This window comes from Stegostoma tigrinum, chromosome 5 (genome assembly GCF_030684315.1).
Source record: "Stegostoma tigrinum isolate sSteTig4 chromosome 5, sSteTig4.hap1, whole genome shotgun sequence".
In the NCBI taxonomy this organism is placed as follows: Eukaryota; Metazoa; Chordata; class Chondrichthyes; order Orectolobiformes; family Stegostomatidae; genus Stegostoma; species Stegostoma tigrinum.
Window position 1 is genome coordinate 9,999,253 of NC_081358.1, and position 22,601 is coordinate 10,021,853.

Below are 22,601 nucleotides of genomic sequence, written 5' to 3' on the forward strand. Positions count from 1 at the left end.
CACATGGAGCCAAAAAGTCTTCATGTCTATTAGTGACAAACAAAAATAGGTTTGAGGCAGACCATGGCCGAGTACCCAAAACAAAACAGCCACTATTAGACAGGATTCCTATAACAATTTGGGGTAATGACCTTGATTACACAGCTCACTTATGCTTGCTAAAAGCAACAATAGAGGATCAAAATGAATAAAAAAAGAAATATGTTCTGGTCTTGCAAATTCTTTGAATCACCCAATATCTGTGTTGTCTTCGTTGCCATTGGAAAAAGCAGAGTCAACTTGACAACCATTCAGCACTCTTTTCTACTGTGGTATAAAATTAGCATTTGAAATTTGACTTTGAGTTTGTCCTGATGACTACAAGACTGTCTCAGCAAATCACTTGCAGCAACATTAAAGTTCTGTCTTACAAAATTAAAACAGAATGAATTCCAAGTATTAAGTTTTGCAATCTGTTAGATTTAAGTTTTATTTAATGCTGTCTTGTTCAAGCAAGCTCTGGTTTTCTGCTGGGATAGAAATCCTTTATTATATAGTTGAAAAGTTTGTGCTGAATGATTCCTGTTTGACTTAAACTGTAATCTCAATGCCCCAGAGTTCCGGTTCCATTCTGTTCTTCCACTCTTGGTATGCAGTTTATTCCCAAATCTTGATTTCTCTCTACTTCAACCTTGAATATCTGCTCCCAAACATGCCCATTTTACATTTTATTATCTTCAGTTCATTTCCTTATCTGGTTACTCACTTGTTTAATATACAAAAAAAAGGTTCTTCCTCTTCCAAACAAAAAAGGCACACAGAAGTTATGGAAGTAGTTCATCTTCACTGTTCTGACTGCCCTCCATTTAGTTTTTCACGTGGTTCTCCAGGATTTTGATGCTTATTACACCCTTCAGATGATACTCAGGTGTCGTCACTTTGGTCCGAAAAAATGCTAGTATTTGGCAACACCCAAGAACATCTCTATCATACATCTCTGAAAAATGCCATATGCATGTTTATCAAATTTGAATAATTTTATTTAAATTTTATCCCATTCATTCACCAAACCTGTTATTGTTTGTAAAAGTTTATTGTAAAAACTGTATTCTCTCAATTCTAGGATTTGACTGCATCACCCTCCAGCTGCTTTACTGTAATAAGCACACCTTGATTTCATACTTCAGTGCAGAGATCAGAATGCTTATCTTGAAGCTAAAGTTCCTCAGGTCAGTTTTTACTAGAGGATGTTTTGTGGTAGTTAAGTTTGATCATTTATTTGTAACATCACTATGATTGAAAGAGTGCATTACTCCATGCTAGATAGAAGTTTAGCCTACAACACAATGCTGTAAAAAATGTTATTTTATTTTGTAATGGTTCAACATACATTAAAATGTTTAGCGGGCAAGGGCATCAGCTTTTAACACTTGTGTTTTTCAGCTTCATAACACCATAATACCCAAGCTTCACATTCACATATACTGCAAGTCTAATGTTAGTGGTTAGAATCATTTTCATTCTTATAGTTCACACCGCCATACAAATTTCACCGCTATGCACTGTTCACACGAAATAAAAAAGTGTTCAAGCTGCTCAAAAACAAGGTTCACATATCTTGCAGCAATTCTCCATGGCATCCCTCAATTCTATACAGTGGAAATAGCTCCTAATTTGAAATACACAACAATAAAAGCTTAAAACATGACAAAATTCAAACAATGCATCTAAATTAAAAAAGGACAGAACAAATTCTTATATACTATACACTCTAGGTTCCCAGCACTTCAGATTTAGTGGCATCATCCTGGCATTCCTTTGAAACTGTTAAGCAATTCAAATGGTCTTTTCTAAAAAAGTTCTTGTGTCAGTAAACTTCAACCAATATAAAGTGAATACACTGGCTGGTTGGTGGGGACTCGAGTCCAACAGTTCAAATCTTCCTTCTTTCACATTCCCACTCATCTCTGCACAGGCTGGGTACTTATAATTTGAAGGACAATACATACCTTTACAAAAAAAGTTTACCTATTTGAACCAAAATACATAATTCTGAAGATGGTAGTCCCAATATCAAGTCAATTGAATTGTGTTCTGGGCTATTAGACCCAAAATATGGCACATTTACAGGATTAGTAAAAAGTTCCTTGCAGTACTGTCTGCATAATTCATTTGCCACTCTCCCGATGGATGTAACCTGTAAAGATTTTAAATTAAGGCATTTTCAGATAAGTTTCTATTTACAAGTTTTACACTGCTTTTCTACAGTACAGCCCAGCTTGATTATATGCAAATGTATCTGCTATTGTGCATTAGTGCCCCATTTGTAAAGCCAGAATCTGCCTCAAAATGCCACAATTACTTTGATATGACAAGTGCAGTAAAAATCCATTTACATGCAAGTCCAGCACATTAGATAACAGAACCCCAGTTTGTCCCCATCCTAGTACAGACAAATTTGTCACATACAAGTAACTCACATTCATCTCAACTGATCATAAATGTCAGGATTCCAATGTTGAAAGAGCCCACCATCTGTTTCTCATTTTTCCTCCAAAAAAAAAACCAATATTTCAACCTTACTTGCTATGCAAGAAACCCACAGAATCAGATGTACACTAGTTTTGTGTCACACCTATTGCTACTCAACAGACATTTCCTTCCATTGGGAGGGGAGTAAAACCATTATTGCACTTGATCAGTCAGTTTCAAGTGAGTGTGTTGTGTTAAGATTGCCTCAAGGAGTCTAACTTGTATGGGTCAGTGTCTTCACAGCATCACAAGCTTCTCGAGGCGCCATAGGTAGCAAGGAGCTCATTTAAATCAAAGTCTGGTATGATCAAATCCTATTTGTGACTAAGGGAAGAAACTAAATCAATTCACATGTGCAGATATAATACACAACCATTTGCAGTTTAAAAATTGGAGATCATAATTTAACCCCAGCAGTTCCATAGTCAGGCTTCCCGAAGTTATCTCCCGAGACCAAAACAGGTTTATTAAATTCCAGAAGACTGAACAACTAGATGTTATCAAGTGCTCAATCTGCCAACAGCAAAGCAAAACTACTGACTACTGCTCCAGTAACTCAACATCAAGTCAAAAGTGAAATTTCTCACCAATTTGAGAATTCCACTTTTACTCCAATTAATCTGCTAATAAAATTGCAAGCTTAAAACAGCATGCATTTATTATTTAGTACATTAATAACAGGAAAAAGGAGTAATTTATTCATGAGAAATTAGGCCTAATTATTTATAAATGCCATGTCTTTTTACTCATACTAGCAACTTGATTGGAACAAAATAAATGGCATCACAGGCACATGGAATTTTTCCTATCTAATTTCCATGTTTGCAAATATCAGAGCAAGATACTGAGACATAAACAAGCTGCTGTGCACTCAACTGTTGGAAGTTTAGTTTGCCTTTTAACATGTAACATTAGAAACTCATGGCATCAATAGTCTAAGCTTACTAGCAATGCTACAAAACCAGCATTCATAAAAAGGGAAAGAAATATGTTAAGCCGCCAATTGGAGCTGCCAAAAACCCAAACTCAGCTCATTTAGAAGGGAAACAATTTTACAGGTTACTCTTAATACTTAAACTTTTTTTAAAAACCATCTATGCAGAAAGTTTTATCTCAGCTTGCAACGGGTCAAAATGAGTGCTTTTAAACAGCAAGTGTCTTAGAAAATCCAGTGGTGAAAAACCAGTACAACCTACTTAAAAGTAGACAGTGCTTTCTCCTTTAAAAAAATGAAAAAAAGTCTGGCAAGATAAAGTTCTGCTTAAGGCTAACATTTATCTTCCAAATTGCAGTACTTATGCCCTGGTTTTTAAACTGGAGAAAGACAAAAAGCTCTTGCGTAGAATCTACAAATGACGATAGTCCAGATTCAAAATGTGATTTAACAAAAGTGCTTTGCCTTGAGAGAGAAATAAGTCACCATTTCTGATTGCAATTTAAATGACGAATGATTAACCATCCCCATGAGACCCATCCAAAAGAAACTCCCAACGGTAATTTATGTACAAAAAAATTGAATCTGAAGCCCCAAAACCAAGTGACATCGCACAAAAGCAACGCTTTGGATTGACATGAAAACTTCCTGATCTATTGTGTCCTCAAGTTGGCTCCAATGCATGCTTTGAAACCTGAATGTGTAAAACATTAGTGTACCTTCAATCACTTTGAAGGACAGTGAATGAAATGAGATACTTAGTATGCTTAGAATTCTAAAATGGTTTAGTCTGCACAGTTTATAAAATGCAACATCTTTCCCGGATCCTTTTTGCTATGCTTTTCCGTTTCTTCTTTCCATTCTTTTCTTTACTATCTTCCATTTTTCTTGCACGTATTTCCCTCATCAAGTCAAAGAAAACCTACAAAGAGTAAAGAAACAGGCCTATAACTTGTACATAGGTTGACATGGCATGCTAAAATATTAAATTTTGACATATAAAGCGGAGACAGACTGAACTAAGCAGGATAATACTTGGAGTTAATGCATAGCCAAAGCAAAAATTGTGTGCATGTGGTATACATATCTGCACATTTCCGCAGAATGCAAACTCATTTTCCACGGTTAAGATTTAAAACATTTGGGCAACAAAAATCAGGAAAGTCACACCCATGACTTCTCAGGTGGCAATGTCAGATTTCAGGAGCAATGAGATGCAGTGTTGGCAACCAAAACAGCTTGGTACTGTTTTTATGTTTAAAATGTTATACAAATGCAAGTTCCAATAATTGAGAGGAAATAGATCTGTTCAATTACCTCAATGACAGATTAAAGATTGTGCACAGTAGTCCAGTTGACAGATTGTGATGAATGGTGTCCCAACGGGAATTTGTAGTGAGCCTTCAACTATTAACAATATTAATAAATAACTTAAGGATAGCAAGTCCCATATCCAATTTTTCCAACAGTCTTAAATGAAAAGCAATCTAATAGTTCTTCTGTATTAGGGGAATATCATAGCAAGTAAATTTCAATATAGATAAAATATAAAGTTATCTAGTTTGTTGCAAAATGGATGATACCTGTTAAGTGATACAAGCTAGAATCTGTGGAGCTGCAAAGAAACTTGGGAGACCAGGTACAGAGATCATTAAATGCTATGAACAAGTACAGAAAATGCATGAAAGAACGGAATACAGTCTTTATATCTAGAGGAACAAAGTAGCAATCATGCTTCATCATTGTCATGCACTGATTAGATCATAGTGTACTGAACAGTTTTAGCCCCCATGCTTTAAAGAGGGATGGACAGACCTTGAAAAAAAAAGTGGCAGAGTGTAGCAATTAGACAAGTTGAAATCAAACAAGTTAGTTTTATTTTCAGCAACAGGAAAAGCCACAGGATGATTTGGTCAAGCTTCAAAGTAGCAACATAACAAGGTAGATAGGAAGAAGTTAATTTCCATTGGCCTGGGCATCCAAGTTGCCAGAGAGGACCGTGCAGAAATACTTCTACGTGCACAGAAAGTAGCCGACATTTGAAACTCCTCTACAAAAGGTAAATGTTCTTTACGAGATATATTTTAAACAAAACTGATTGATATTTGTTGACCAAGGTATCAAATGATGTGGGTCAAAAAGGTGGGTGAAGGAAGTTTGGTCATAGATCAAGCATGATTGCAGTTAGTGACAGAAAAGGCTTGAGGGAGCAACTTTTTCATACATGGGATGTTGGCATTGCTGGCAAGGCCAACATACAATCACCCATTCCTAATTGCCTTGAGAAGGCTTTACCAAGCTACCTCTTTGAACTACTGTAGTCAGGGTGTAGGGACAACCACAGTTGTTAGGAAGTTCCAGAATGTCACCTACTGACAGTGTCATGTCAGGTTGGTGTGTCATTTGAAGGGGAATTTGGTTTCACACGTATCCACTGCTCTAGTACTTTCACATGGTACAGGTCAGGTTTGAAAAGGTGCTAAGAATTCCTGGTGAATTACAACAGTGCATCTTGCATATGGTACATTGATGAAAAATGTTAATGTTGAAGGTGGTTGATGGGCATGCCAATCAAGCTTTGTCCTGGATGATGCTGGGCTCTGTAAAATTTGAGCAGCAGCCAAGAAAGTGAGCAGTATTTAATCTCACTCCTGACTAGTGCCTTGTTGTTGGACAGGTATTAGAGAGACTAGAGGCAAGTTACTCACTGCAGAATTTAGCTTCTGGCCTGTTGTTGCTATTTACTGATGTGGCTGTCCAGTTCAATTTCTAGTCAATAGCAACCCCTACAATGCTGATAGTGGGGGGAAATTCAGCAATGGTAAGGTCATTGAATATAAAGGGTGGTAGCTTGATTGATATTGTAGATGATCATTGTCTAGAACTTGCATGACACAAAGCTACTTGCTGATAATTCACAGCCTGGAATTTGCTCCAGATGAGCAAGCAACTTAATAATCATGAATAATCTGAACATTGTTTGATTACTGCATATTGCTACTTCTGACTTCATGATTTGGAGAAGGTCATTGAAGCACCAGTATAGGCCTAGGCTGCCACCCAACGAGGAACTCCAATGATCTTCCTGGGTCTGAAATATTAACCCTCACCCCCATTACCAATGTTCTCTCTGCCAGGTGTGACTAAAATCGAAATAAAGAGAGCTTGGCTGTTAGCTTTCTCACTTAAGAGTGTAATGCCCCATTCCTGGAACCGTGAGGCCCAGGTTCAAGTCCCACCTACTCCAGAAGGTGTGTAATACCATCTCTGAAAATAATTAGAAAATAGGTTTAAAAAATTAGCATGCCCATCTTAAAAAAATAACGACTAGGCTGGGGATCTTGTGGCACAATGGTAGTGCCCCTAACTCTAGTAAGCCAGGAAGTCCATGTTGGCCCACATGTTCAAGGGATGAGAGATATTAAAAGAAAAGGGGTAAACAAGCTGGACTGGGAGTACAGCAGTAGGGCACAGGTTTTCAGAAGTTTTGCTGGAATATTGGCCAGGCTCATACCATAATATCCAGTGCCTTCAAATTGGTCGAAAAAGCTAGCATCTTTAACATGAGGATCTCAGAAGGAGGTAGAGATGGACCATCCACTTGGCACTTCAGCTGATGATGCAAGTATCTTAGCTATGTTTTAAACAGTGATCTGCTGGGCTTCTTAAACGACAGGGATATTTGTGGACTCTCCACCTTGCGTTAGATGTTTAATTTCCCACCAGTTGCAATTACACAGTTTAGATCTGATTCGTTGGTTGTGAACTGTCAGTGGTGCAGAGTGTTGGATGGCTTGGTGGTCACTCATGAGGGCAGATGTAAATCACGCATGTCCTATCTCTACTTGTTCACTTTTCTGTTTCTGCCTTAAGCATCATCATTATTTCTCCAAGAGGATTTATCTCAGGTAATTATAAATTCTACACTGCAGGAGTTACTAGACAAGGCTCATTTATAGGTGTCCCTGGGCTCAAAGTCAAAACCTGGTTGTTGCAGGCTTGTATATCGAAAAATATCCAAACTTAACACTCAATGACACTGGTTTCAATAATGGTAGCGACTGGCACCTCAATGCTTAATATCACAAATAATTCTACACTTATTATACACTGCTCTAATAATTTATTTCAGCTTAAAAGTTTTCCCCCCACTTCTTTTATGGGATGCAGACATCAACGATAAACTCACATTTTTGTCTGTTCCCAACTACAACTGAAATGAGTGGTTTCCTAAGCCATTTCGAAAGGCATTTCAGAAACCACCGCATAGCTGTGAATCTGGAGTCTCTTGTACACCAGACAAGGATGATTGATGGACATTAAAATGACGAGATGGGTTTTTAAAAAACAAATCATTTTATAGTCACTAAACTAGCTTACAATTCCAAATATTGTTCAATTTAAATTTCTTCTGCCAGTTGTCATGGCAGAATTTGAACCTGTGACCCATTATACTGGAACAGGAGTCCAATGACAATACCACATTGCTACCATCTCCCCTTAATGAGGGGGTGCACTACTTTTAGTGCACAACACAAAATCATTGTGATGGGTTGAAATGAGGGAAAACAACTGGAATGCACAGCCTCAGTATGAAAGATGTAGTGTCAACTGTGACTTTCAAAAGGGAATTTGATAATTAAGGAGAAAAAAAAATGCAGGCCTATATAGGGAAAGGCAGGGACTAGAAACTTTAAACTACTACATATCTAAGCAGCTGACTCAATTGTCAAACATTGTTATGGGTCCAAGCAAGTTTTCTACACAAATATTTAAAAACTAGTCCATAACATTATTGTAGGCATCAGCAATGCACAATTACCTTGTATTGAAACCCACATCATTTGAAATAATCAGAAGCATTATTCTTGGATCAAGTGATTGTTTTTATTGTAGAAGGAAATATAGATAGTGGAATATTGTTAAATGTAATACTTTTTCCCTTTACAGTACATGTAGAAGATGGACTTGCTAGGAGTGGGAGCACAGACAAGGAAATGGCCATCATTTCAATCAGGAACTAAAGATTCAAGGTACTAATGCGCCATTCAAGCCATGCTGGTGCTTTTTAAAAAAAAAACACATCTACTTTATCCTAGCACTTGTAAGAAGTAAACTAGCACTAATTGCTGGGCAATCGTGGAGGATGTCTCAACGACAAAACAATCCCACATTTGAGATCAAATAACCGTTAAGAAACAGGAACCAGAATAGGTCACTCAACCCCTTTAAGCTGCTCTACCATTTCAAGAGGATCACAGTTAATCTGATATTCATCACATCCATTTTCCTGCCTTTTCCTTGTAACTCAATTCACCTACACTCAAGTATCTATCTCAGCCTTACATATACACAAGGACTCTCCTCTGCACCCTGTCCCCCAACTTTCCAAAGCAACAAATTCCAAAGACACTCAACCCTCAAGAAATTCTTGCTCATCTTGGTTTTAAGTTTGTAACTTTGAGACAATGCACTTTGGCATTAGACTTTATGCGAAACATCTCAGCATCTGTTCTGTCAAGCTCCTTAAAAACTGATACGTTCCAATGAGATCACCTCTTATTCTAAATTCCAGTGAGTAGAGTCAGACATTCTCTCCAAAGCAGGCATCCACCTAGGGAACCTTCTCTAAGTCGTGTCCAATGAACCATAATTTTTACCTCAGTGGACCAAAGCTACTTATAACTTCAGATGTCTCACAACCACTTTGTACAGTCACCATAAAACGTCCCTACTCATACTCCAACCACCACTACATTAGCCTTCCTAATTACCTGCTGCACCTGTGAGTCCGCTCTGTGCTTCATGTGCAAGTATTACTATGGTTTCTGCAGTCTTTTTTCAATTAAATATTGTTTTGTTCATCTTGTAAGGGAGAACAATCTCAGTTTCTCATATACACGATTTGCCAGACTTTGTTCACTTCATTTATATTACCAACCTATCAATATCTGTACCTGCCTCATAATTTGCCTTCCTGTTTTTGGATCAAAAATTTGGCTACTATATTTGTTTCCTTCCTTCACAGCACCAATACTCAAACATCGGCACAATGACTCAGTGGTTAGCACTGCAGCCTCACAGCACCAGGGACCTGGGTTCGATTCCCGTCTCGGGCAACTGCGTGTGTGGAGCTTGCACATTCTCCCCATGTCTGCGTGGGTTTCCTCTGGGTGCTCCAGTTTCCTCCCACAGTCCAGAGATGTGCAGGCTAGGTGGATCGGACATGCTAAATTGCCCGTAGTGTTCAAGGGTGTGTGGGTTATAGGGGGATGGGTCTGGGTGGGATGCTTCAAGGGGCAGTGTGGACTTGCTGGGCTGAAGGGCCTGTTTCCACACTGTAGGGAATCTAATCTAATCTAATCTCATCAACAATTGTTTTTGGTTGAAGAAAACAAGTGAACTCGCTGTCTTCAAAAACAAAAGGAATGAATATACTTGGTCAATAGAAAACTGGTTAAATCCAGTTTAGAAAGGATCCATGCCTCCCGCTAAAGTGCACAGAAAAGACTGTGATATTATTGCTGCACTGTTAATCCAGAGATCCAGGTTTGAATCCTGCCATGGGAGATGGTGGAATTTGAATTCGATAAACAGCTGAAATTGAGAATCTAATGACCACCATGAATCCATCATCAGTTGTTGGAAAAATCCTATCTGGTTCATTAACATCCCTTAGAGAAGGAAACCGCCATCCTTACCTGGTCCCGCCTACATGTGACTCTCGACCAGAGCAATGTGGTTGACTTAACTGCCCTCTGCAGTTAGGGATGGGCAATAAGTGCTGACCTAGCCAGAGGTGTCCACATCCCACGAATTAAAAATCATTCATCAGAAATTAGCAGATTTCTAATATTCAAGTGATATCAAAATCACACCTAAACAATTCAGAAAATAAATTTTTCAAAGGAAACTTAACCATCTCAGACTCAAATTTGAAGGGATATATTTGAAAGTGTGTTATGCAACCAGTATATTCCACCACGAGGTACTACTTTCACTTTTGGGGGGGGGGGGGAAGATACCTTATCAACATTGGCTCGTGTTTTTGCAGATGTTTCTACGTAATTCACACTCCATTGGTCAGCTCTGTTCTTTGCTTCATCCACTGATACTTGTCGCTTGTCTTCCAAATCTGACTTATTTCCAACAAGCAGAAAGGGAACATTTTCGTCCTCTTTTACCCGGAGAATCTGTTCTCTGGAGAAAATTTAAATTGCTGCAATTTAAAATTCTGTTCAAATTTAATCCAAAATCTGTTCCTCTTGCAGTTTGACAAAATGGGTGTTTAGAAAATGTCGGTTAAAGCATTTATGACATGGCTGCCTTTTGGACGATACAGTATTTAACAGAATTTTTAAATATCAATATCTTTTTCAACAACGCCTGCAATGCCATTCTCAACAGAATCACAACGCATTCTAAAATGAGACACTTTCATGTACTAATTTAACATGTAAAAAAGCTGAGAAGCTGAAGACTAAGCAAAATACAAGTGGCATGAATTCAATCTACTCCATCAACCTGGACCAATTTGAAGCTCCACCATCTGGTCAGTAGTGGGCTGAAAGTGAATTTTCTTCAATAGAACCAGCCAAGGATCTATCATAGGCAAATGCTACTGGAATTCAAGATATTATGTAATTGGTGGAGTTGTACAAAGACTCAATGGTGGCTGAGTTATTTCCTACCCATATTACAGTCGAGGTTTACAAGAGGAGACAGCATTGTATTAACTTTGTATCCTTTACAAACTGGATGTGGGAAACTGTTACGTGAAGAGGCCAATTATGTGACGAGACAGTCAGGTTAAGCAAAATGGTTAACATGTATTAGCAATAAGAACAAAGCAAAATATTTGGTGTTTCAGGCCCTTTCAATGTTCAGAGACTCATACAAGGAGTAGACAGTTAGCATTGACAGTAACTATTGTCACAGCTGATCTGCTCATTTTGAAGTGAGCTAGTATTATGCTGTTCTAAGGCCTACTCCGACATGTTTTCTTACACCTAAAAATCATGTCTATCCTGTAAAATGCACAGCTGCAGTAGATTATGTAATCAAAATCTTCCATTTTCTTGAAACGGGAAGTTGGATCAATGAAACAAAATTCTAACTTACATTAAACATCCCCGTGCATTTGTTAAAAGCTGTACTGACATTAGTTTAGAGGTCTACTAATTGGACTGTCCTCACTCCCATAAAAGGATAACATGAATACAAATAACTCAGTCAAAAGAAAATCGGAAGTATATAAAATACTAGTAGCTTTGTTCCCAGTACAGCCAGAGGATACAGAGAACTGAAGTCATAAGAGTCAGGTCTATTAATTATCATTGCAGCACAACAGAAATAACTTTCAAAAAACTTCACCCAAAATGACTTCCTGAGTTAGTTTACCATTCAAGCACTGAAGTTGAATGGAAAAACTTCAGAAACAGGAAGACTGTCAGATGCTGCAGATAGATAGTCCAATGTTACTACTGTTGGAAAGAGAAACTAGGCAATTCAGAAGCAAGGTGCAGGACAAAAGGTTTAAGACAAAATGTAACAAACTGCAGAAAACTGCACCATTTCACAAAAGCAAAAGTTTATGCAAGGAGGATTAAGACAGATGAGAGAAACAACAAGGCAATAACCAACATGACTGTCCTCAACCTACACAGATATGGTGAGTGACTTGCAGAACCCTTGCAGAGACCAGGTCCCAAGTTTACACTGGGGATACCATCCCGCCATGTTGCATAGTACTTCAGCTATGTAAAGCAGAGAAATTAATAAAAGATTTAGTAGTTCTATAGTTTGCCAACCAGGAGAATTCACTTCTGGTCACCCTGCTATTGGAAGGACATTAAGCTAGAGATGACTCAAGAGATTTACCAGGATGTTACTGGGTTTGGAAGGCTTTGAGGTCTTGAAAAAGGCTGGATGGGCTGGGATCTTTTTCATTATAGCTATAGGTGGTTGAGAGACAACCTTATAGAGGCTTACAAAATCAGAGGGGTATAGGTAGGCTTAATTACAAGGTGCCCTTTTCCGCAGGATGGGGAATTTCAAGACAAGAGGGTATATTTTTAAAATAAGAAGAGGGGTTTTAAAAAAAGAGAGATGAGGGGCAATTTATTTTTTCAAACAACAAAAAGAGGGTGCCTTCTGTGGCATGGACTTCCTGACGAAGTGGTGGATGCAGGCAAAGTTAAGACGCTTGGGTAAGTACATGAATAAAAAAGGATTGGAGAAATATGGGGCCAGGAGCAGGCAGATGGGGCTAGTTAGTTTAGCATGGACTGATTGGACCAGAGAGTTTGTTTCTGTGATGAATGACACCATGACTATGATTCTAAGAGCATCAGAACTGAACGTCTACAAAACAGTAAGTGACCCTGCATATTCCTTGCACCTCTATCAAGTCAAAAGGCAAACATTGGATCAATGAAGCTTCTAGAAGAACGTGCTCAGAGTACCCGACGTACCTGGAAATGAGATGCAGACATTGTGAAACATCTCCACGTACATGCTAAACAGATAAAACAGCAACACAGACAGAGCAAAGTGTTTCTACAACTGACATCAGATCAAAGCTTTGAAGCCCTTGTCGATGCAATCTTAAGTTGTGGACAATTGAGAAGATTGAATATTCTCATCCTCAACAATGGCAGGGCCCCCAGAATGCAAGCGCAAAGAAGTGTTTATCTCTAAATTCAATTTGAAGTATTTCTACTTAAGATGCCAGTCTTCAGCTAATTACATTTACTATGAGAATACGTTTATTATGAGAATACGAAGAAAAGCCAAGTGTGCTGGGGACAGCAAAAGCTACAGGCCCCAACATCTCGACTTCCGTGCCTTAGGACAGTGTTCCAGAAACGCACATTAAAAAAAGGCCCATCCCAGGTACAATGATCTCTATTGAAAATGTACCCAGCTATGCCAAAAATGTGATCATTTTAACTGTCAATTACTTGCCCACCTACCTACTCCCAGTCAAAGTGATGGAGTCAACAACAGCTTTAAATAGCAGTACTTATTCACAAATCAGCTGCTCAGTGAAAACAAAGGAAATCAAGTGTCATATTTCAAATTTTAAAACAATCCACGTGGAGTTAACGGTTACAGCAAAAGCCATACCCAAGCACCAAGGTCACAGTTACATGTACTATAATTTGCTAACCATTATACAATATTGACACATTGGACAAATGGAAATATTAATTTCCAAAAGTCAGACTGCTGAGAGTTCCCATCCTGGATTAAAAAAATCCCCTGGAGGCTAACTCACAAAAAATTCAAACTTCCAGTGAAGGACTAAAAAGGATATGGAGTTTAAATATTAAATTTGAACTGTAAAAATCTCAAAGCAAAAAGAACTGTACACTGACAGTGTGCTTAAGCTATTTTATTCTCAATTACAGAAGTATATGTGAAGTGCACAACAGCCAAAAATCTATGATTAGACATTGTCAGAACAATCTGAATATTACCTCTCAAGGTCCTTTCCTGTCACAACCTAGGTGAATCCTAATCACAAATACCTTTCACAGTTGAGGCACAAACTGAAGAACTGCCCCTCTATCAAAAGATAGATTGCTATCTTCTCCTCTTTTCAATCCATATCATCTAACTACAGGGTGTGGTGACAGATGACTGGAGAGCAGTTAACATCATACCTTTGCTTGAGGGATGTAAGGAGATGCCTTGGAGCCATGGATGACAGTCTGACTTTGGTGGTAAAGGTAGAGGCAGCCAGACACTTTGCACACAATGTTTTGGATTGAAGATAAAAATGATTTCAGAATCATACGGTACAGAAACAGACCCTTTGTCTGACCATGGTCCCAATGATTCTGAAAGACCATTTATATGCATTTGGAGGGGCGAGAACTGATTAGGGATAACTAGCATGGCTTTGTGCAAGGAAAATCATGTCTCACAAACTTGAGTTTTTTGAGGAGGTAACCAAGATAGTTGATGAGGATAGAATAGTAATTGTTTACTTGGACTTCAGTAAAGCCTTTGACAAGGCCCTGCATGGTAGACTAATTAGTAAAGTTCAATCACATGGGATTCAGGGGGATCTTAATTGGATACAAAATTCACTTAATTGTAGGAGCAAGAGGGTATTGGTGGCAGTGGTGGTGGAGGGTTGTTTTTCAGACTGGGGTCTGTTACCAGCAGTGTTCCACAGGGACCAGTGCTGGGCCCACTTCTGTCATTTATAGAAATGATTTACAACTCAGAATAAAGGCGGCATGGATTAGTAAGTTTGCAGATGACACCAGAATTGGTAGTTGAGTGGATAATGAAGAAGGTTATTTAAGATTACAATGAGATCCTGATCAAATGGGTTAATGGGCTGAGGAGCAGGAGATGGAGTTTACTTTGGATAAATGAGGTATTCCATTTTGGTAAAATGAACAAGGGCAAGACTTATATCTTTAATAGTAGTTTTGTAGAACAGAGACTTAAGAGGTCTAGGTACGTAATTCTTTGACGTTTGTGTCACATGCAGGCTGTTAATGGAGGAGGAGTTTGGTATGTTGTCGTTCATTGCTCAGACTTTTGAGTAAAGGAGTCGAGACAATTAAGTGGAGGCTGTATATGAGGTTGGTGAAGCCTCTTCCGGAGAAGTGCGTCCAGTTCTGGTTGCTCCGTTTAAAGAAGAATATTAAGCTGGAGGGGGTTCGGAAAATATTTACCAGGATGTTGCCAGGGCTGGAGGGTTTGAGTTAAAAGGAGAGGCTGGGATATTACCCCCCCACTGGGGCGTGGGAAGTTGAGGTTAATAACATCAAGAGGGGTACAGAGAAGGTGAATGGCAGAGGTCTCTTCCCTAGGATGGGTAATTTTACGACTAGGTGCAAGTTGGGAAGAGAGTGCTTTCTTAAAAAAAAGTAACATTTTTAAAAAATAACAATGGATCACGTGTGAAATGAACTGTCAGGGAACATGGTGGATGCAGATACAGTTACAACATTTGGATAAGTACATTAATGAAGAAATGTTTGAAGGAGCATGGGCCAAGTGAAGGCAGACAGGGCTAGTTTATTCTGGGACCATGGTCAGACAAAGGGTCTGTTTCTGTACCGTATGATTATCTGAAATCATTTTATCTTCAATCCAAAATGTTGTGTGCAAAGTGTCTGGCTGCCTCTACCTGAAGCTTAGGTGATTTTGTTTTTAGGAAATAACCTGGGGCTACAATGGCGTCCATGGATTATTTTCCTCTCAAAAGCACCTTGTATGTGGTAGAATGCTGTTTACCTGCCTTTTCAACATCCTCTGTCAAACTCCATTGTGTCTTGGAAGCAAATAGATAGCTTTGTGTTAGCATTAACAAAAAAAATTCCTAATACCTTGCTAGGACTTGGAAACTTCGTCTGGCCATTGTAAATACAGCTGCTCAGGTCGTTTGCTTATAGGTGTAATTATCTTAGACCTGTTTCTCAGTAAAGCTACTTGAGTCTCTAGTAACCAAGCCACCCCAAGTTTCAGAATCCAGAACAAGACACACAACTGCTTTTATAATAAAATCTTCAACCGCACAGTTATAAACAGAAGCCGGAATAACATTGTCCATATTGGAAGTACCAACTTGTACAATCTACCAGCATTTCACTGTCTTTGCTTCAATTTATTCCCTTGCAAGTTGTCTTCCCCATTGATTTTTTTTTAAACTTAGTCATGTTGAATGGTATATAAAATTCACCTGAAATCAGCTGTGGCTGCAAAGGATTCTTGTTCAGTGATAGAGAAGACACAGAGGAAGCCTTCTCCACTACGAAAATAGTTATCCCTGATGGCAGCATAATCTTCTTGGCCTGCAGTATCAAGGATGTCTATCTGGACTTCCTCACCATCCAGCACCACTTTCTTCCGATAACTGTCTGCTTTTGTAGGTTCATAATCCTCAACGAACTAAAAAGTAGACAAAAAGAACAACCATTTCAATAATAGGCTTTCTGGTCTAAAACAATTTTTTTTAAGCATGGAATTAGAGCTGATATTTGTTTATTTATTCCACCCCACAAAGGCCAGCATTTTAGAAATTGAATCAGATTTTGAAATATGACTGAACCCATCTTTAAAGTACATAAATAAACTTGTTTTTCCCTTACACTTCAGTTCTTATGTTCACTCATGTGAAGACTCTTAGTTTCAAATGAGTGAATCTTTGATGCAGAAGTAATTAAAAAGGAAAAACATCTCCAAGTTCAAGGAAAGTAAACACATTTAGGCTCCGTAAAGAAAAGATCATTACGTTAAAAAGATAGACTATCATACTGCATAATGAAGCCAAATTTCATCACAATTTGAATTTAACAATGACTTTTAAATTCAGGGAGTTCACAAATTTAGTTTGTATTTGGGAAACAGTGAATGTTAGTAAAGAGAGAAGCTCAGTAACCCAGCCCATTGTATTTCTTAACAATCAGTGCAAGGGTTGCAAACAGCTGGAAAGAGATTGTCTGGCTTCCAAGTAGTTGAAATGTGCTGCATCTCTTCCAGAAATATTTGACTACATATTCAGTATGTTTCATGGACAGGACTGCTACTTTGTCTAGATTCAGCTAGAGGCTGATGGACAATTTTTGAAACCAGTAAGACACCAAATGCAGTTTCAACGATACAACATGAATAAGAATCAGCCATTTGTACAGGGGAAAATTCTATTTCCTCACGAGATCAGATTGACAGTAATGGAGATGTAAGTTAACCAAGAAGGAGTCGTGGCAGATGGGCCAGTTGCACGAATGGGCCGAGAATCCAGGCGAGTATAATGGGTAGTAATTGAGAAGAAATCAAAGACAGACAGGAATCTTGTAGACAAAAATTACCAGAGACAATTGGAGCAAGTTGATTAAGGCAGACACATGACAGTGATGAGTGAGCTGGCGAGAGGCAATTGGCAAGTGTCTTAAAGCACCAGACAGAAGGTGGCTTTCATCCAAGTGAAATATTTAAATAAGATTGGGGAGCAATGGTTAAAATGTTTACTGCCTATTTAGAGGGCAGGGGGGTGTTTGGGGTGGGAAGGTAGTGTGATCATTTAAGGGACCATTTACTAGCATGTTCAAAGGACAAAATTATTTCAAAAAAATGAAGGAGTGTGCAACAGTCTGAAGAGGAGAGAATACTACATTTCTTACAAGGTAGAAGGCACTCATGGTTCAAAAAAGGAGAACAGCTCAGAGGAGGAGGGGGGAAAAAAAAGGGGTCTGGTTAGGCAGAGATGAAAAAGAAAACTAAACCAGCAAGTGACTCAAATGACAACTTTGTCACTGACAACTTGGGAGTTAGAGGGTGCACAACATACAGAAAACAGATATTTAAAAAGCAGGAATACAATTCAAGTTTTGGGACAACACAGTAGAGGATGCTTTCAAAGAATGGAGGGGGATGGGGCAGAGCAAGACCAGTCAAATGAAACATGGGACGTGACTCATCCATTGCAGTTTCAACAGCGTAATGAGCTTCAAGATCGCAAAGACGTACCCTGGATTAAATCAAGGATCAGTTAACATTAGCAAACATTGACTCTTGTAAGAAGTCAGTTGTCCAGTAATTGTATCGCATTAGACATAGCGGATGGGAGAGCAGGGATGGCTGGCAGAGACACAGGTGATGTGTAGGTAAGATTGGAGGTGCACAGAACTAGTTTGCATGTCTACAGCAGTTGCACTAAAAGGGGAATGAAGGAGGTGGTATTTCTAAGTGTGGGCAGTGAGTGGTAGGTGCTACATTAGTTTGAACGTAACTTTGAGTGAATCCCAAAAGAACCTGAAACCTTAGGTCAACAGCATCTTATAACTTGGGTAGTCATGTATAAGCAAAGAGTTGGTCCGGAAGTTCAAAACCAAAATTGTGGTAGTTTGAAAATTAGAATTCCAGTTATTTTTAAAATGCAGAAATAAAAATGAACTACCAAAAAGTGAGCATGAAGTTGCTATCGTGTGACAACACCAACAGTGGCTTAGTAATCTCCAAAAAGGGAAAGAAACCTTTATGTTGTTTCCTCCAGTCCCAAATCCACATGGTTTATTTTTAATTGCCCGAGCAAGTCACTGTTGCATTAAATCAAAGAACAGCAAGGATTTGATCCACGTCACAGCAGGCTCAAATGGACAGAAAGGCCTGCTCCTGTTCCTATTTCTTATTTTTTTTTTAACAAGAACCTTAATCCGATATGGTTCTTGTTGTGCCTTGTAAACAGTTTGGAACACTCAAGATGACTCACCAAAATCTTCTTGAGCAATTTGCAATACATGCAGCCCTGTAAGCATCAACCCTAAGCCAAGAATGATGATATCACAAGATAGTTGATTGAAACATGAAAATGAAGCCTACTTAGATAAATTGTTTGGTAGTACAGAACTTAAACACTGTTAATAAGATAGGAAGTTGAAGCCTTTCATCTTGCATTCACCAGGCCCAATACACAAGAACACAACATTTTGTGCAACAAAACAGGCGCTATATATGGACAAATTTAAGTTTGCCTACTAAGAGCAGGGTCCTGTGTGTGAAAATGTAGCTTTCAATTGGTAAACAAATCCCACTAACTGATTATCTTAAATTGGTTTCCACTACAATTCTTAGCATAAATTGCTCATTGGATAAAGCAGAGGTTTGCACGGACAGTGTAGTGACCGCTGCAATGGTTTAATAGCATGTGTTTGGTAAAATCCACAGGTCATTAGTATCAGTGATCTACATACCCAGCATCAGAGCAATAAACCCATACCAGAGTACTCAGGTATGCAATAGAGAAAATGGCTTTGTTGTTTAAAAGCAGCATCCTGATCACAGGCAATACCATTTATGATTTTGCTGCAAAGTAAAAAGGAACGATGGCTAGCTTCATTCATTTTTTTGAATTAGCATCCACTCTAGGTTGACTAAAAGTAGACTGGACACCTTCCAGTATCGAAAGTGACAGCCATGTCTTTTCACTGGTTCGCGTGACATATAGCAAGTCAGGATTGATTTATAGGCACAAGTACATTTGTGCATTTTAAAAAATTGTGCAGACTGCCAAAAGTATTGCATTCACCATGGCAACACCCTATCTAATCAGTATACTCCATCAACCCTTGCAGGTACAATGAGCCAAGTTTGACAGTTAACAGTTCTTGCTGCATCTCCACACGAACCATAGTCCAATCCTCTTATGGTGTAGAAATTGCTATCAAAGGATCCATTTTCCTGCATGCCCATCCTGACAAAGATGAAAAGCTTCAACTTCATGCCTAAGCAACGTGTGAGATTTTAGAAAATTACACGTTTTCATTATACTGATGCAATTACTCCATAAGAAGCTGACAAAAACATTTTAATTTCTGCCAGTGTTTTGTAAAATGGTTGGGCCATTCAATCTCAATAACCTCAAAAACAAAATTGAGAAAGACAATCAACTGACAGATCAGTTACTGTAAACTGTGGTTTCTGTTGATGAAATAAAACCTCAAATATTTATTGCAAGCTACAGATCCTCAGACGAGGAATTCAACAGTTTGAGAAAAACCAAGATGACAAGTACTCTTACCTCATCATACATGAATTGTAGTGTCAAAGCAGATTTTCCCACACCACCACTCCCAACCATAATCACTTTATGGAGAGCCAAGGAATTTTGGCCTTTGGTCTTGTTTGCTGCCATTTTATGACTGGATGTGTATCACCAAAATGTGAAACTTGATAGATAGCAATTTTGCACCTAAAAGTAACAATGAGGAACAAACTCAGAGTGGCTGAACTGGAAGTCGATTTTTAAGATGAATTTCAGCAATTACAAAAACTGAAAAGATCTTCTAGGGTAGAGATGAAGCATGAGAATAACCAAACATCTTGGTAACGTTATGTTACTTATTAGGTTACCTGGGAAGGAGACATGAAATGAAAACGGAAGTACATTAGAAGCTAGAAACCAGAAAATAATTTCATTAAAATAGAGTACCTTCTGTAGAAGTTAATAAGGTCAATATTAAAATAGTGTCCTGTGTTACAGTAATGGTGAAATAGTACAGCAATTGGTAAAATCCATGGAATTATTCGGTAATTGGAAACCAGGGGAAGGGAAGAGAATTATGCTCACTCATCAGGTGACCTTATATCTAATCTTGCACCTGCACATTTGCTTCTTCACCGGAGGTGGCTTTGAGTAAGGCTAAGCACAAGTAATAAATTCCTGGGAGAACCTGGAAACTATTTCCCATGACAAAAAAAAGATTTTTTGCATTTCAAAATTCTTGGAGAAAGCCTACACAAGTGACAACACCCATACATCAGTTGGAATGAAACTGCAGTTTAGAAATTCAGCTCACACTCGACCTATTAGTTCTATTGTTCCGTGACAGTTTCCTATTTCTCCCCAAACCTCCACTTGATGGACTAAAAGTGAAGTAACATTCAATTCTGCACATGAAATAAATCTAAAATATACCAGAGGTAGAAGAAAAGATGCAAAGCAAAACCAGAGGAATTGTGCAAGCAGGAAAATTACCACTTAATGCAATAGCCTCCTAACCAAGACAGCATTACAGACAGGTTCAAATTATTAAAATGCTGCTTCAATGAATTGTTACACAATAGATTGAGAAATTCTTCATACAAGCGAAGAGCACAATGTGGATTAGCATTCATCCAAACAAACCCTGTGTGTTTGGTGTATATTTTTTGAAACAGTTAATGAGCTGATGAACAGATTCCAAAAAACTGGTTGTGCAACCATACAATTAAATAGGGCACAATCTAGACTTAAGGCAGCCTCTGCTTAGTGCAGAATTTAATAAGCACTTCTGGAAACTACAGTATAGCTCAACACCAGCAGCATTAGTATTATAATTACTATCCAATATTCTACTCAGCCTTAAGATGATTGCCTAATTGATTTGAGTCTGTCAGGCTAAAAATGAATAAAATAAATTACATTAATCTAATTCAGTCTTGAAACCAAATAAAACTTTCACCCCATTTGTCCAAACTGAATTCTAATTCATCATTGTTTCCATAAACAATTAGACTCCCATTAAGAAGCAAATCTTTCAATTTGCTGCAAAGTCATGCCTACAATCATATGGAACATATTCTATTTGTGCCTGTTGACAGGGTTTGCTTTACATCAACTACCATAGCAGTGTTTAGTTTTAAGATTACTCAAAGCGAAAGATTTTATTAGAAAGAAAATTACGGTTTTATTCATCCTAATCACGTTAGTAATCAAATAACTGGGAGAAAGTAGTAATTAAAAAGCCAAGGTAATTGGCAAAACACATCAGAAAGAAAACAAGATAATTTAATACAAACTAGCCAGGTGCCTGGAGCATGAGGCAACACTTCCAGTTCAAAAAAGGCAACAGCAATAGAAGAGCAACTCCAGCATTAGGTTGTTTCTGAAACCTGTGGTTTTTAAAAGGGAAGGCTTAAGGACCTGAAATTAAAAACAATTGCAAAGAAAGAACAGTCAAGAGAAATTGAGAACTGGGGGTGAAACTATGGCTAAAACAAAAACAAAACCAAGACCTTTTCAAACACACCACAAAGTGAAAATTGAAAGCTAAGCCCTGTAATGATCACATTATTCAGCTGACTACATTTGAACAGTCTGATTTTTGGTCGTGCATAAGGGCAATATAGCAACCCGAAGTTTTTTTGTTTCTGTTCTAATTCTTTTTATACCCCTATTTGTTTTCTTTTCTGGTGGGTTGGTCAGCAGCATCCACGCAGCAAGAGAGCCATGCGCAGTGGGGTGGATGTGGCTTTTCCTGGTAATTGGAGGTGGAGGCAGCAAGGGCCTCGTTCTGTGTTCTAAACCAGAGACAGCACAGATGCCCTCCAGCGATTGGGGGGGCAGCAGCAGCAGACTCAGATGGCAGCACCAAGGTGACATCTGCAGTTGAAGCAAGGTTCCTGGTTACAATCACTGTAGGCCAGGAGCAGGGACTTCTGGTTATCAGTGAGGCAGCAACAGCAATAGCAGCAGCACAGCTGGTGACTGCCAGGTACCGTGCGAGTGTAGGTTCAACAGCATTAGCAAGGTGGGCTCAGTGGCAAACTGATGGTGCCTGAAGACTGGCGGATCCAATACAGGTGGAGAAGGTCTCTTTCTTGGGGCGGCACGGTGGCTCAGTGGATAGCACTGCAGCCCCTCAGTGCCAGG

The 22,601-nt window shown here is 38.7% G+C and overlaps 1 protein-coding gene and 1 long non-coding RNA gene across 4 annotated transcripts in view; one reads left to right on the plus strand and one right to left on the minus strand.

Annotated features, from left to right (window-relative positions):
* LOC125451601 (uncharacterized) overlaps window positions 1–1,380 on the plus strand; it is a 26,217-nt gene extending 24,837 nt beyond the window's left edge. Inside the window, exon 3 of the long non-coding RNA XR_007247333.1 lies at window positions 1,103–1,380. This is a non-coding gene — a long non-coding RNA (uncharacterized LOC125451601). The remainder of the gene's footprint in view (window positions 1–1,102) is intronic.
* LOC125451600 (ras-related protein Ral-A) overlaps window positions 1,327–22,601 on the minus strand; it is a 37,258-nt gene continuing 15,983 nt past the window's right edge. For 2 of the 3 annotated variants that reach the window (XM_059645819.1, XM_059645821.1), the window contains exons 2-5: window positions 19,989–20,159; window positions 16,152–16,360; window positions 10,471–10,645; window positions 1,327–4,367 (exon numbers count right to left, since the gene is read on the minus strand). In XM_059645819.1, coding sequence (XP_059501802.1) covers window positions 4,245–4,367; window positions 10,471–10,645; window positions 16,152–16,360; window positions 19,989–20,102 — 621 coding nt within the window. In that variant the 5' untranslated portion in view covers window positions 20,103–20,159 and the 3' untranslated portion in view covers window positions 1,327–4,244. Of the gene's footprint in view, window positions 4,368–10,470; window positions 10,646–16,151; window positions 16,361–19,988; window positions 20,160–21,748; window positions 21,873–22,601 lie in introns of all 3 variants that reach the window. The other variant, XM_059645820.1, reaches the window with a different exon arrangement.